General features: G+C 36.9%; 1 protein-coding gene across 7 annotated transcripts in view; it reads right to left on the bottom strand.

The window, feature by feature from the left end:
- Window positions 1-17,659, bottom strand: part of Ip6k (Inositol hexakisphosphate kinase) — a 36,999-nt gene that overhangs the window by 10,190 nt on the left and 9,150 nt on the right. For 6 of the 7 annotated variants that reach the window (XM_070093601.1, XM_070093602.1, XM_070093603.1 and 3 more), the window contains one exon: window positions 16,996-17,252. In XM_070093601.1, the coding sequence (XP_069949702.1) occupies window positions 16,996-17,252 (257 nt within the window). Of the gene's footprint in view, window positions 1-4,912; window positions 5,553-16,995; window positions 17,253-17,659 lie in introns of those variants that run through there. The other variant, XM_053784343.2, reaches the window with a different exon arrangement.

Genomic DNA, 17,659 nt, shown 5'->3' with positions numbered 1-17,659 from the left:
ACAAAACCTCCTTTACCCCCTCTCTCCAACCCTTTCAAGGACGACCCCTACCCCTCCTTCCTTCCTCTATAGATTTATATGCTTTCCATGTCATTCTACTTTGATCCATTCTCTCTAAATGACCAAACCACCTCAACAACCCCTCTTCTGCCCTCTGATTAATGCTTTTATTAACTCCACACCTCCTAATTTCCACACTCCGAATTTTCTGCATAATATTTACACCACACATTGCCCTTAGACAGGACATCTCCACTGCCTCCAACCGTCTCCTCGCTGCTGCATTTACCACCCAAACTTCAGATCCATATAAGAGTGTTGGTACCACTATACTTTCATACATTCCCTTCTTTGCCTCCATAGATAGCATTTTTTGACTCCACATATACCTCAATGCACCACTCACCTTTTTTCCCTCATCAATTCTATGATTAACCTCATCCTTCATAAATCCATCCGCCGACACGTCAACTCCCAAATATCTGAAAATATTCACTTCTTCCATACTCCTCCTCCCCAATTTGAAATCCAATTTTTCTTTATCTAAATCATTTGATACCCTCATCACCTTACTCAGTAAACTTATTCCTCTATAATTTTTACAATCTCTTTTGTTCCCCTTCCCTTTATATAAAGGGACTATACACACTCTCCGCCAATCCCTAGGTACCTTCCCCTCTTTCATACATTTATTAAACAAAAATACCAACCATTCCAACACTATGTCCTCCCCTGCTTTTAACATTTCTGTCATGATCCCGTCAGTTCCAGCTGCTTTACCCCCTTTCATTCTACATAATGCCTCACGCACCTCCCCCACACTCACATCCTGCTCTTCTTCACTCCTAAAAGATGGTATACCTCCCTGGCCAGTGCATGAAATTACCGCCTCCCTTTCTTCGTCGACATTTAAAAGTTCCTCAAAATATTCTCGCCATCTACCCAAAACCTCCATCTCCCCATCTACTAACTCCATTTTTAAAACTATTCCAACCCTCTTCAACCCCCCCCCCCCCCCCCACTACTCATACCTGCACCAGCCCACCTTCCTGCCAATAGTTGCTTATATTTCACTCAAACTTCCTCTTCCCTTAGTTTATACACTTTCACCTCCCTCTTACTTGTTGTTGCCATTTTCCTCTTATCCCATTATCCTCTTATCCTCTAACTGTAGCTACAACTAGATAATGATCCGATATATCAGTTGTCCCTCTATAAACGTGTACATCCTGGAGCCTACCCATCAACCTTTTATCCACCAATACATAATCTAACTACTTTCATTACGTGCTACATCATACCTTGTAGATTTATCTATCCTCTTTTTCATAAAATATGTATTACTTATTACCAAACCTCTTTCTACACATAGCTCAATTAATAATAATAATAATAATAATAATAATAATAATAATAATAATAATAATGATACTAATCACTGAGTCTAATTAAATGTCGTATATTACGTTAATGTACATATTTTCATTAATCCATCTATGATATTTTTTCAAAATTATATAATAAACATGATACATAACATATAAAGATGATAAATACACCTCACAGTAGAATAAATAAACATAAATACGAGATGTGAGAGGCAGACACCTTGTACGAGTGACGCCATATTATTTATTTTATTTTATTAACACACTGGCCGATTCCCACCAAGGCAGGGTGGCCCGAAAAAGAAAAACTTTCACCATCATTCACTCCATCACTGTCTTGCCAGAAAGGTGCTTTACACTATAGTTTTTAAACTGCAACATTAACACCCCTCCACGCCATATTAGTATTGATAATAATAATCACCGAATCTCATTAAATGTCGTATATTACATTAATATACACATATTCATTAATCCATCTATGATATTTTTTTCAAAATTATATAATAAACATGATGCATAACATATAAAGATGATAAATACACCTCACAGTAGAATAAATAAATATAAATACAAGATGTGGTAGCCAGACTTGTACGAGTGACGGCAAGAATAACATTTTCTCTAGTCCAACATCAGAGAAAATGTGCTACTGGGGGTAACTGTAGAAAATTATTCCTTTCATATGTAAGTTTATTCAGGTATACACAAATACAGTTACATAGATTATCATATATAACAGCATGTGTGTAGAGAACCTGGGATAACTCAAAAAAGTCAGACAGAGTGACTTATTTCCATTGCCTTCACTCAGAGCATCATTTCTTCTAAAAATGGTGTTACATGAGAATGGAGTGTTCTTCTTTATTTATTCTACTGCATCAATGTAGAGACAACTTGTACACAATGTAACTTGTACACAAACCAGACACATACACCTGGTTTGTTTACAAAACTTGCATTTGCCTGGTTTGTTTATGTAACTGTGCCTGTCCTCCCTCATGTACTCATTCTCTCTTTCTCTCTCATTTATTCGTTTTATCTTGTTTACTCACCTCTGACCCTACATTAAGACTACAAATATTTTAAGGTAAGTAATGAGTGAACTGTATATATGCATTTTATCGCTCTGGGATGCTTAAATGTTATAGAATAGTATTATGTGTGGGTGGGTTGGCCTGGCTGGCTACCATTACACACCACACTTGATTTCTTACAATAAATACTACTTGTCTCACCATAGATTAAGACTACAAATATTTTAAGGTAAGTAATGAGTGTACTATATGTGTATTTTACTTTTTATTGTTTTTTAATGCCTAGTTCTATTGCTAACTTAATATACATTAGTGTAGATTTGTTAGCTAGTATTTATATTCAGTTATAAGTGGAAAAATGGGGTGTTCCACTTTACGGCAATTTCCGCTTTACGGCGGTAGCCTGGAACCTAACTTGCCGTATAAGTGGGGCCCTACTGTACGAAGAAATGCTGTCGCCATCATTCATTCTATCACTGTCTTGCCAAAGACATGCCAACATTACAGTTCTGATGACTCTCAAAACTGTAATGTTCCCACACCTCCTTCAGACAGAAAGCACTGTACACATTATAACTGCACATTCTAAAATACCTTTTAGATTGAAAAATAACATTATTGAAATTTTCCAAGAAAATTCTTAGCAAACAATCTAATAAAGTAACAAAATAAAGAAAGCTAATGAATACATGTTGCTTAATAATCAGATCATCATGCTCAGGATGAAGGAATTTTAAACTGAAAAAACTGGTTTTTGGCCAGAAAATGCCACTTCTATCCTTCAGATGGAATTAATATAATCATGATGTAAGTGTATTTATACTCAACTGAAGGTTGGTTATAAAAGCTATGATTTTGAACTCTAGCTTGCTACTCGGCATTTAAATCCTTGACTCAAGTGATCATCCCGCAAAAATTTGCCTTTCTGTTTGGTAGCAAGTGTGTGAAGGTTATCCATCTCCAACATTAAATTTAGCAGCACTGGTGATAGTGTTTTGTACAGCGTGAGCGCCAATTGAAAACAAAAGAGGACTCTATTTTAACTCAAACCTGAATTATAAAACAAATTGCAAAATTTGAAAAGAACTTAACATCCTTGTGTTTGCTACATAATTATATCTTATCTATCATGTTCATAGAAAGCATTTCCTTAAAAGTCCTTCAGTGCTAGTTACTGCAATAAAAATAGTGGCAAAATAGGGATCTCCAGGATCTTTGGGGTGGGAATCCATAGTGACTGGGGGAAATGGAGACCCCTAGCAACTGATTGAATGAAGAGAGCGCTGTTTGAGTAGGGAAATGAGTGTGCAAACGAAAGAGGATTCACAGAGGAAAGTTAGGGCCTATATGAGGGAAGAGGAAGATGAACTGGAATGAGGACGTTACTACGTGGAAATAGAAAATGAGCTATGATATAAAGACGAAGGAATTGCACAAGTACAGGGAAGGTGCTGGGGCAGAAGAGGAGAATTGATATTCATGGGGAAGAGCTAAAACCACGAGGGTCATGTAGCACCTTGGAATAGGAGGGTGAGGGAGGGAAAATAATCAGGTTTGATTCAAGGTAGGGGAGGGTTATCTCCAATCCCTTGAATCAAAGAGTCCTTCACCAGCATCAAAGCATCTCCTCAAATGAAATGAGAGGAAACCAATTACATGAGCAGTGTTTAAAAGTAATGCAAATATACCAGCCCATAGACCAGTGGTTCCCAAACTTATGTCGATCGTGTACCTTGACCTTTTGTATTATCAACCAAATGCCTCTTGACACAGATGTGAATTTTATTTATTACAAATGTCTTGGAGAAACACATTCAGATAGTATAATATATTCCTAAATATTATTTGTATATAAATTTGTGTACAATAGTACAGTTCTTATAGGGAAATGATAAATTTGTGAAACAAAAGTCTTGCACAGTATATATAAACTGTTATTGCGATAACAATTATTATCTTCATATTAGGAAAGAATACACATTTTTTAAATTAAGATGTTAATCAGGCATAGTTAACCAGGACAGGAAATATTAAAATTGCTTCAGCTCCTGGAAAATTCACTGTAAAATAAGTGCCTGTTGATTCAGAGCCAGAGCTTCAATTCTGGGTGCTGTTTTTGACAGTCACTGTGAGGTCCTCATCCAAAAAAGAACCTAGCACAAAAACTAGTCTTCAAGATGTACAAAACAAAGAATCTATGCTTACTGAGGCACATTATGGAATATGCTATGGCCAATATGTCTCAATATTTTGGAACTTTACTACTGTCTATAAAATACTCAACAGAAATAAATTAACAATAAATCAAGTGATGACAATGACAACACAAATAATTATTACTAAATTGTGTAATCACTAAAAATCCTTTTACGTACCACAGTTTGGGAACCCCTGCCTTAGACCATGCACATAATCACATAATATACTTTCTGACTTACTCCATATGCATAACCTTACACCATACACATAATTACATAACTTTCTAACCTTACTCCATATGCTCCTAGGTTTTTTCCATTCTTGAACAGCCTTGGTTGCCCACAGGCACACTGATGCACGTATATGAAGTACAGGCAATATGGCTGATGGTTTTCTCTCCATTTATTACATTCATACAGCAGCGACACTGCTAGGTGACTACCACACATGCTCTCAATGTGAAGGAATAATGTCTGTTTTCCTATCTTTTATCTTATACTGTGTTCTCTTACAGCACTTCTACCTCAGTTTTTACACAGTTATGTACATTCACTTTTCTCTTGTGGTAATAACCGTTTTTTTATATACTACAACTTCTTCACAAAATGCTTGTTTCACATATTTGATTACCACATCAACAACAAGAATAAGTATCTCAAGTATTGCAGACGACTGTCGTTGAACTGAAGATATCTAGAAGACCGGGATCTTGGTGAATTTCAAGAAGATTTTTGCATGGGCTACCCTGCTTTGAATGGAAATGCACTTCTTTATATTTTGCACATAATACATATATTTACATAATGCAAATTTTTATAACCCATAATCTCTAATAATTCAGTTTCATTCTATTTTTTTTTTTTTCAAAACCATTCATTTCAGTACTTGTTCTTTCTGTTTGCTATTCACTTCACTAGTGTAAACCTCTCCAAACTTGTACACTATACTCACTTTCTTCACTTTCAGCATACTATGTTAAGTTTCTGTCTCCACTGTCAGCTTATCAGACACATATCAATCTTCCATCTTTGCTGAAAACAACAATTAGCTATTATCTGTCATTCAACATTCAACTAATCTAAAAAGATGTCATTTGAATAATACAGTATATAAGAATACAGTGTTATAAACACAGCTCACAAATAAAGTACACGAGTCAGATTTTCACAGGAAAAGTACAGTAACTTTAATTTGTACCCCATTACATTAGTGCATCCAATATATATATATAGATATATAATTAATGTAAGCTTTGCATGTAATACTGTATTGTCTGTATGTAGCTCTAATTAAAAAGGTTCCACATCATACGCTAATGCATCTACGCTCCACTGACACTCATTCATCCCAGCAAATGTCTTTAGGAATCTATGTTTAATACTAATTTATTCACTCTACATGCTCTCTAAATTTTATGGAAGCAATATTAAGCTCCAAAGCTCTTCCAGTTCCACACATTCCATGAAAACAATATGTCTTATCATTATACAGTTACCCACCTGTCTACTGGCATGGACTGTTGTTAGATTCTTTTAAAGTAAGAGTGACATATACAAAATTTTATCCAAGCAGTTAGATAACCTTGTATCTCTGCATATCCTTGTGTCACGGAGCAAGTTTAAAAATAATTCACTCAAAAAGTTCAATAGCTGTTTAGTTATCATCTAGGCCTAGTGGCACATACCCCAGAAAAATATGTGACGATTTTGCCAAGAGTAGTGCATTTCCTCATGATATAGCATACTATAATGCATCCTTGCATATCACCTTTCATTGCATTCCAAGTGGTAGTTTTGAAAATACAGTGATTGCATGATTAACCAACATTCCATTACCTGAATTAGCACTCAGCTGATGCTTTCTTCCAAACAAACCACGGAACAGGTGGGGTCTGAACCTATGGTCAGTGAGTCGTCAAACTCTAGGCCAGTACAGTATGTAAGCCATTCGGCCAGCTGCCTACAGTAAGATTCATCCCACTAGGCATATTTATACACCAAATGGAGGTTAGTATGGGCCCCACTGTGACCACAAATCTAAGTTTTTTACAGATGAATCTCCCACCAGTGTGACTGTGGCAAACTCTAGCCAGCTACGCTGGTGGGAGATTCATCTGTAAAAATTTGCATTTGTAGTCACAGTGGGGCCCATGCTAACTTCCCTTTGGTGTATAAATACACCTAGCTGGCCCAGTGGCTTATGCACTGGCCTTTAGTTTTACAACTCACTTGCCTTGGATTCAAACCCCACCCATACTGTGGTTTGTTTGCAATTGTGTTATTATTCTTTTCTGCTAGTGTGTGAAGTTCAGTGGTGAATATGTTAGTTTATCAGGAAAATATCTGAATACAGTATTTTATAAATTAATGTAATATTCCTATCCTGGTATGTTTTTTACTATCTAATACCAGATGTGATATGTATACTCTGATTGTATTTGACAATGTAGCATTTTCTCAGGGAATTAAGGACATGTATGCTGCATATAAACATTAACAACTGCAATCTGACATATGGATAGTTTAATAGAAAATATGCATATTCATCATTACACTACAAAACATAAATGGTTTCATGCCTAAATGTGCAATGATTATGCAGATGTATTTTGAAAAGTGTTTTTTGAAACATGAAATCTAATGAAAAAAGACAGGGTATACCATTTATAAAACTACCACTCAAGATATAATGATACAGCAGTCAGTATGGAAGGAAACTTTATAGCATGTTATACAACAGATAAAATCTGTCAACAGACAGCTTACCCAATGCAGGGGTCAGGGGCTAAAAATATGAGAGATTTTTTGAGAATAAAAATTTATTTCCAACCTATGTCAGCCTATAGAGAAAGTGCTAGTGTGCCCTCATAATCCCATTTTCCAATTTTTTTCATTTTATTTTTTGGGTTTACACCCCTTAAGCAACTTATATTAATTAGCATTTACAGTATAACATTAAAATTGTGAAAATGAATTAAACAAATAAGATAGCAAAAATTTATATATATATGTAAATGATGAAAAAAGGAATAATATCCCTACTATCACACCAACCAAATAATTATATTCTAAATATATAATTGTGAACGAATCCCCATAATAAAACAATGTGATTCCTGTGAAACATGATTCAACTATGTCAAGATAAAACATACTTCAAACATATCAGGACAGAACATACACCCAACAAATTTCAAAGACATCACAGCAACATATTTTGAAAAATTTTTTTTCCAATGAACCGGCTGTATCCCATCAAGGCAGGGTGATCTATAAAGAAAAACATATGTTTTTCTTTTTAAATTTAGTAATTTATACAGGAGAAGGGGTTACTAGTCCCTTACTCCTGGGATTTTAGACGCCTCTTACTACACGCATGGCTTATGGAGGAAGAATTCTTTTCCACTTATCCATGGAGATAAGAAATAAAGAAGAACAAGAACTATTACGAAAATAGAAAAAAAAAACAGACAGGTGTGTATATATACATGTATGTGCATGCATGTGTAGTGTGACCTAAGTGTAAGCACAAGTAGCAAGATATACCTGTTATCTTACGTGCTTTTGAGACAGAAAAAAGACAGCAGCAATCCTACCATCATATAAAACAATTACAGGTTTCCATTTCACACTCATTTGGTAGGACTGTAGTACCTCCCTGGGCAGATGCTGTCTACCAGCCTACCACCTCATATTTTGAACATGATAAAATATACTTCAAACATGTCAGAATGTAACATACAGTACTTCAAATACATTAAGATGAAACATATTTCAAATCTCAGAATGCCAATAGCACACCAGATTATACTCTCTATACAAACTGGCTGAAGGCAAATGTGAGAAATCTAATCAAACCGAATATCCCCTGTCAATGACATTTGCCCCTCCCTACTCACTAAACTGATATCAAACATATCATATACATTTTTTACCTCCAAAGATGCCTCAATGAACTACCCACCTTTTTGATCTTGTCAATTCTATGGATGACCTCATCTTTAATCGACCTGTCTGCTGACAAGTCAATTCCCAAATATCTGAATACATTCACTTTCTCCACACTCCCTCCTTTCAATCTGATATATCCAATCTTCCATTACCTAATTTTTTTTTGTTGCTTTCATCACCTTATTCTTTCATATGTTCACTTTTAATTTCCTTCATTTACATACCCTTCCAAATTCGTCCACCAACCTCCGCAACTTAATAATAATAATATCATCTTTATTTCTACAAGTACATGTATAAGTTATACAGGCCTAGCTGACATCAGTGACATACTACTACACAGAAAGCTGCTTGTTATGCAGAGCATTTCGGACAAATTATGTCAGTTTCGTCCCAAGATGCGACCCACACCAACTGACTAACTCCTAGGTTCCCATTTTAATGATGGGGAATGCAGACAACCGGTGTAAAGAAACACGTCCAATGTTTCTACCCTCGCTGGGAACTGATCCCAGACCCTCGCCGTGTGAAGCGAGAGCTTTAGCCACCAGGCCACGGGGCACCACCAAACCAATGTCATTGGCAAAAAGGAACTATGACAACTCCCACTTTGCATTAGATTCTACATATTTTAATTCCACACCTCTCCCCAACACCATGGCATTCACTTCTTTTACAACCCCATCTATAAATATGTTAAACCACCATGTGTCCCTGTCTAAGGCCTATTTTTACTGGAATATAGAAATATCTATTTCCATAAACCACTACGTATGTGCAGGTGGTACTGTATACATAACATGAGTGTAATTTTTTTTTTTCAACAAGTCGGCCGTCTCCCACCGAGGCAGGGTGACCCAAAAAAGAAAGAAAATCCCCAAAAAGAAAATACTTTCATCATCATTCAACACTTTCACCACACTCGCACATTATCACTGTTTTTGCAGAGGTGCTCAGGTACAACAGTTTAGAAGCATACACATATAAAGATACACAACATATCTCTCCAAACTGCCAATATCCCAAACCCCTCCTTTAAAGTGCAGGCATTGTACTTCCCATTTCCAGGACTCAAGTCCGACTATATGAAAATAACCGGTTTCCCTGAATCCCTTCACTAAATGTTACCCTGCTCACACTCCAACAGATTGTCAGGTCCCAAGTACCATTAGTCTCCATTCACTCCTATCTAACACGCTCATGCACGCTTGCTGGAAGTCCAAGTCCCTTGCCCACAAAACCTCCTTTACCCCCTCTCTCCAACCCTTTCGAGGACGACCCCTACCTCGCCTTCCTTCCCCTATAGATTTATATGCTTTCCATGTCATTCTACTTTGATCCATTCTCTCTAAATGACCATACCACCTCAACAACCCCTCTTCTGCCCTCTGACTAATACTTTTATTAACTCCACACCTCTTCCTAATTTCCACACTCCAAATTTTCTGCACAATATTTACACCACACATTGCCCTTAAACAGGACATCTCCACTGCCTCCAACCGTCTCCTCGCTGCTGCATTTACCACCCAAGCTTCACACCCATATAAGAGTGTTGGTACTACTATACTTTCATACATTCCCTTCTTTGCCTCCATAGATAACGTTTTTTGACTCTAGATATACCTCAACGCACCACTCACCTTTTTTCCCTCATCAATTCTGTGATTAACCTCATCCTTCGTAAATCCAACTGCCAACACGTCAACTCCCAAGTATCTGAAAACATTCACTTCTTCCATACTACTCCTCCCCAATTTGATATCCAATTTTTCTTTATCTAAATCATTTGATACCCTCATCACCTTACTCTTTTCTATGTTCACTTTCAACTTTCTACCTTTACACACATTCCCAAACTCATCCACTAACCTTTGCAATTTTTCTTTAGAATCTCCCATAAGCACAGTATCATCAGCAAAAAGTAACTGTGTCAATTCCCATTTTGAATTTGATTCCCCAAAATTTAATCCCACCCCTCTCCCGAACACCCTAGCATTTACTTCCTTTACAACCCCATCTATAAATACATTAAACAACCATGGTGACATTACACATCCCTGTCTAAGACCTACTTTTACCGGGAAGTAGTCTCCCTCTCTTCTACACACCCTAACCTGAGCCTCACTATCCTCATAAAAACTCTTTACAGCATTTAATAACTTACCACCTATTCCATATACTTGCAACATCTGCCACATTGCTCCTCTATCCACTCTACCATATGCCTTTTCTAAATCCATAAATGCAATAAAAACTTCCCTACCTTTATCTAAATACTGTTCACATATATGCTTCAATGTAAACACTTGATCTACACATCCCCTACCCACTCTGAAACCTACTTGCTCATCCGCAATCCTACATTCTGTCTTACCTCTAATTCTTTCAATTATAACCCTACCGTACACTTTTCCTGGTATACTCAGTAAACTTATTCCTCTATAATTTTTACAGTCTCTTTTGTCTCCTTTCCCTTTATATAAAGGGACTATACATGCTCTCTGCCAATCCCTAGGTACCTTCCCTTCTTTCATACATTTATTAAACAAAAGTACCAACCACTCCAACACTATATCCCCCCTGCTTTTAACATTTCTGTCATGATCCCATCAGTTCCAGCTGCTTTACTCCCTTTCATTCTACGTAATGCCTCACGTACCTCCCCCACACTTTCATTCTGCTCTTCTTCACTCCTAAAAGAAGGTATACCTCCCTGACCAGTGCATGAAATTACTGCCTCTCTTTCTTCCTTAACATTTAAAAGTTCCTCAAAATATTCTCGCCATCTACCTAATACCTCCCTCTCCCCATCTACTAACTCCCCTACTCTGTTTTTAACTGACAAATCCATACTTTCCCTAGGCTTTCTTAACTTGTTTAACTCACTCCAAAATTTTTTCTTATTTTCATTAAAATTTCTTGACAGTGCCTCTCCCACTCTTTCATCTGCTCTCCTTTTGCACTCTCTCACCACTCTCTTTACCTTTCTTTTACTCTCCATATACTCTGCTCTTCTTATAACACTTCTGCTTTGTAAAAACCTCTCGTAAGCTACCTTTTTCTCTTTTATCACACCCTTTACTTCATCATTCCACCAATCACTCCTCTTTCCTCCTGCCCCCACCCTCCTATAACCACAAACTTCTGCCCCACATTCTAATACTGCATTTTTAAAACTATTCCAACCCTCTTCAACCCCCCCACTACTCATCTTTGCACTAGCCCACCTTTCTGCCAATAGTCGCTTATATCTCACCCGAACTTCCTCCTTCCTTAGTTTATACACTTTCACCTCCCTCTTACTTGTTGTTGCCACCTTCCTCTTTTCCCATCTACCTCTTACTCTAACTGTAGCTACAACTAAATAATGATCTGATATATCAGTTGCCCCTCTATAAACATGTACATCCTGGAGCCTACCCATCAACCTTTTATCCACCAATACATAATCTAATAAACTACTTTCATTACGTGCTACATCATACCTTTTATATTTATTTATCCTCTTTTTCATAAAATATGTATTACTTATTACCAAATCTCTTTCTACACATAGCTCAATTAAAGGTTCCCCATTTACATTTACCCCTGGCACCCCAAATTTACCTACTACTCCCTCCATAACATTTTTACCCACTTTAGCATTGAAATCCCCAACCACCATTACTCTCACACTTGATTCAAAACTCCCCATGCATTCACTCAACATTTCCCAAAATCTCTCTCTCTCCTCTACACTTCTCTCTTCTCCAGGTGCATACACGCTTATTATAACCCACTTTTCACATCCAATCTTTATTTTACTCCACATAATCCTTGAATTAATACATTTATAGTCCCTCTTTTCCTGCCATAGCTTATCCTTCAACATTATTGCTACTCCTTCTTTAGCTCTAACTCTATTTGAAACCCCTGACCTAATCCCATTTATTCCTCTCCATTGAAACTCTCCCACCCCCTTCAGCTTTGTTTCACTTAAAGCCAGGACATCCAGCTTCTTCTCATTCATAACATCCACAATCATCTCTTTCTTATCATTTGCACAACATCCACACACATTCAGACTTCCCACTTTGACAATTTTCTTCTTCTTATTCTTTTTACTAATCTTTACCGGAAAAGGGGTTACTAGCCCATTGTTCCCGGCATTTTAGTTGACTTTTACAACACGCATGGCTTACGGAGGAAAGATTCTTATTCCACTTCCCCATGGATATAAAAGGAAAAGTAATAAGACCAAGAACTATTAAGATAAAATCAAAGAAAACTCAGATGAGTGTGTATAAATAAATGTGTACATCTATGTGTAGTGTGACCTAAGTGTAAGCAGAAGTAGCAAGACATGCCTGTCATCTTGCATATTTATGAGACAGACAAAAGACATCAGCAATCCTACCATCATGTAAAACAATCACAGGCTTTCGTTTTACACTCGCTTGGCAGGACGGTAGTACCTCCCTGGGTGGTTGCTGTCTACCAACCTACTACCTACAATATACTACATATACTACATATACTATATTCAAATATTCATCTACTTATTTATGCCTGCAGCTATAATATAGAACAGGGCAGCAGCCCACTGTTAGTGTGATGTACCCATTTTTGATATTTAAAAACTTCACAAGGATAGCACTATGTATTCTTAGGCACATAATTACTCTGTACTGTTGTATACAAATGTATGCACAGTTGATTCTCATAAGTCTTGAGACCCTAACTCACATTTTCAATATCAAGCAAATTAAATTTACTTTGCCATTTCTGATAGCAGCTCTCCATTATTATTATGGTGTGCCAGGGCAGAATTGCTATTTCCATTAGTGGTGTGCATTACCATTATGGAGCACTGTGATGGGATAACTCTTTTTCATGCCTTAGGCAAGGCCACTGTTTTAGGGGTGAAAGAGAGGCCAAGTTTCATTCTGTGATGCAAACAAACTGCCTTCTATGCCATCAGTGTATTTGGACACCTACACTACAATTATCACTGCTCAGTGCTCTATTTTCCATTTTATCATTACCTCTTCTCATCTCTGGATATTAATCATGGCATTCAAAAGTAATACTAGCACTGATGGTAAAGCCAAGAAAACAATTAAATGTGAAACTATGGCTCTTCCAAAATATTTGAGGTTACTGCAGTGCAGATTGGTGGTGCATGGGTCATGGAGACAGCATGTGTTTGGTGTTAGAGAATCAACAATTTGTTCAATTTGAGACAATGATGCGAATACCTGAAAACCTTAACGCAACCATCAACTACTGATGCTACATTGACATTAACACACAATCTCCACTCATCAATATCACTTAACCATTCACAACAATCAACCTTGGCCCAGTAGGACCACTCCCAGCCTCCTCACTCACTTCAGAATATTAAATGCAACATGCCAGACTTTAGACAAAAAACAAAAATGAATGTAAATTCTTTTTTTTTTTTTTTTTTTTTTTTGCTTTAGATAAATGTACTCTTCCTTTTCGCTGTCTAAACCTTGCTAGAATGCACGTATTTCACAAAGCATCAACAACACTGTAAGGCAAGAAATTACTAATTTTGAAGTACTGCATTAACCCTTAACCCTTTCAGGGTCCGTCCCGTAGATCTATGGCTTTACGTTCAGGGTCCAAACCGTAGATCTACGTCATGAGCTCAGCTCACTCTGATAAACTGTGAGTGGTACATTGGGGCCTAGGTATGAGAGAATACATCTATGTGGTATGTGTGCACCACATAAAACAGATCCTGCAGCACACTGTGTATAATGAGAGAAAAAAACTGAAATCATGATTTTTCGATTAAAACAGCGACTTTGCAGTGTTTTTTCGTGTGTTTTTTTATAGTTGTATTTGCGATTTCTTGGTCTCATTTGATAGAATGGAAGACATATTACAAAAATAGAGATGATTTTGATTGGTTTTAGCACTGGAAATGGCTTGAAACTGAGCTCAAAGTAGCAGAAATGTTAAATTTTTGCCGATATTCAAAAGTAAACAAACGACCTCACACGTCTAATACACGCCAGCTGGTGGGTCTAATATGCATTCACAAATATGGTGATGATATTTATACAATTTTTATTACAGTATTGCATAACAGTAAATCTTCTATTTTTTGGTGTGAATAAAAATTCATTATGTGAATAAATAATCAAAATGGAATTTATTTGTAAAGCCTCAAAACATAACTAATGAACAGAGGAAATGTTAGTTTAGTTCCAGGAATACCTACATTGTTTATTCTGGACCCTATTTTGAAATTGGAATATTTTGAACTTTGTGTTAAATTGGCCAAATTAACAATTTCCAATCACTTTAATTTGTAATTGAAACAGTTGACTTGGCGATTTCTTGTGCTCAATCGATGGAATAGAAGTAATACTAGTGAAATAGCTAAGAATTTGGTTGACTGGAGTAATGTAATTGGCCTAAAATGGGAGTCAAAGTCGGCAAAATCGCCGATTCGTAAATATCGCTGACACATCAAAATTCGCGAGAGCATAATTTCGTCAATTTTCCATCAAATTTCGTACTTTTTGTTTTATTACCTTCACAAAAAGATTCTCTACCATTTCATAAGAAAAAATAAAAATTTTTTTTTTTTGAAAACTCTTGGACACTGGGGCACCACTTCAGATTTGGGCCTTGGACCCTGAAGAGGTTAAACTGTCCAAACAGATCTATGTTCACATGCCTAGTGCTCCAAAAGTAGATCTACATTTTTTTACATATTTTCAAATACAGTGGACCCTCGGTTAACAATATTTTTTCATTCCAGAAGTATGTTCAGGTGCCAGTACTGACCGAATTTGTTCCCATAAGGAATAATGTGATGTAGATTAGTCCATTTCAGACCCCCAAACATACACGTACAAACGCACATACATAAATACACTTACATAATTGGTCGCATTGGGAGGTGATCGTTAAGCGGGGGTCCACTGTATAACAAAAAAAACAAAAAAAACATAGATCAAAGTTTTTTTACACTTTTTCAAATGTAAAAAAACAAAAAGAAAATCTACGTTTTTTATATACAGTGGACCCCCGCTTAACGATCACCTCCCAATGCGACCAATTATGTAAGTGTATTTATGTAAGTGCGTTTGTATGTGTATGTTTGGGGGTCTGAAATGGACTAATCCACTTCACAATATTCCTTATGGGAACAAATTCAGTCAGTACTGGCACCTGAACATACTTCTGGAATGAAAAAATATCGTTAACCGGGGGTCCACTGTACTTTCAAATGTTGAAAAAATGTAGATCTACGTTTGGACAGTTTAAGGGTTAAGAAATTATAAAAATATTTGTTTAGATTATTTGGAGGTGCGAGGAATGCAACTCTATTGTTCCCACATGATGTTCACTCCATAAATTGCAGAAATCATTAGTAGTGCAATTCTCAGAACATAACTTTCACTGTATGTAGTTAGATATAAAATGTCATCCACATTTCTCTTGCCCTCTCCCTCACTCTTCCTGTCTCCTATATATAATTTCTCTTGCCCTAGTTCTGGGATGATGGAGATGTCTTCATAAATATTCCATTTCTCCTGTATATGGCATAAACTATCCTGAGATAGTATTGGCTAAGTAACTTCAGCTCTGCTATAACAAAACCTTTGAAGCTGCCAAAGCTGATGAACATGGAATACTTGATGATATTGCTCTACTGAAGTCTCTCAAATCAGGCTGGAACATTTTAACACTGTATGAACCCCATCCTGCATGATGGAACATGACAGGGAAACATAGCTTTTACTTCCACTGTGAAACTCTCACATAGAATAGAGCAGCAACACACTGCTGATGTATCCAATTTTACTAAATAAAATAACAGCAACAATAATAATAATAAAAATCCTTAAACTCCTTCCAACATACTAACACTGCAGTTCCATCCCATAATATGAAATTTCTAATGATACTATCAGTGAAGGAAGGATGTGGGATAGGACTGAAAGTGGGTGGGAAGACACAAATGGAAGATTGGGGAGAGGAGGAAGGGAATGAGAGAGTGATGGGGAGGAAAAGGTGATGAGTGGAAGGGAGGAGGAAAGGGTGAGGGAGTGATGGAGTGGAAAGGGTGAAGGAGTGTTGGGGAGGGGGAAAGGGTGAGGGAGTGATAGAGGAGGAGGAGACAGCATGAAAAGGGGAACAGGGTAGGGAGGGAGCAATGAAGGACTTGAGGAAAAAAAAAAAAACGAAGGAATAAGTGAAAAAGGAGAAGGGATGGAAAGGAGAGGGAGAAGTTAAAAATGGAGGAAGGGAGAGGGGACTGAAAATAGGGAGTGAGGTAACAAAGAAAAAAAAAAGAGGAGGGTAAAAAGAATACAGTAGTAAAATAGAACTATTTGTTTCACTTCACTTCTGCTATAACTACACAAGATACTGCTTTTGTACTTTTCTTACCTATGTTTGAGTGCCCCCTGGTTGCTCCGGAGTGAAGGCATTTGTTCATTGGGTAATGCTGCTAGAGAGAGACCATCCCCAAGCTCTTGGAGAACCACTTGAAGGGTGCCATGAAACTCGGGAGTGTACTTTTTCATTTCTGGGGGCAGAGTGCGGTAAAAACGATACTCCCGGCCAATGAGTGGTTTGCAAATGGTCACATCGTCCAGAACAAACATGGATGAATGGCCACTTACTTGGTGTACCAGCGGCTCTAGCTGTAAAATCAAGATGTATATACTCAATGTTCATCCATATACTGTACTGGGAAACATGTATAATTATACACAATACTGAAATTAACACCAATAAATTTACATCCCAACACAATGAATAAATTGCTAAAGGCAATATACAGTATGGTATATCCCTGTCTTCTGAGATGAAGGGCAACATACATGCTTGTTTCTGAATATATGTGCAAGATCATATTTTATCTTAGTACAGTTACCCTTCTCATAATGTGCAGGTTATGCTCCTGAAAACTGGTGGGTTATATAAAATAACACTAGCTGAAGGACATATTGAGGAAAAATAGGGTTATGGTCCAAATGCCTGCAAATCTGCCAATCAAATTAGTGTATTATATTGTTATAAAAAGTAACAATTACTGCTGAATAGTTTA

This window comes from Cherax quadricarinatus, chromosome 43 (genome assembly GCF_038502225.1).
Source record: "Cherax quadricarinatus isolate ZL_2023a chromosome 43, ASM3850222v1, whole genome shotgun sequence".
Taxonomy (NCBI): Eukaryota; Metazoa; Arthropoda; class Malacostraca; order Decapoda; family Parastacidae; genus Cherax; species Cherax quadricarinatus.
Note: the sequence above shows the minus strand (reverse complement) of the source record. Positions and strands in the feature narration are given on the sequence as shown.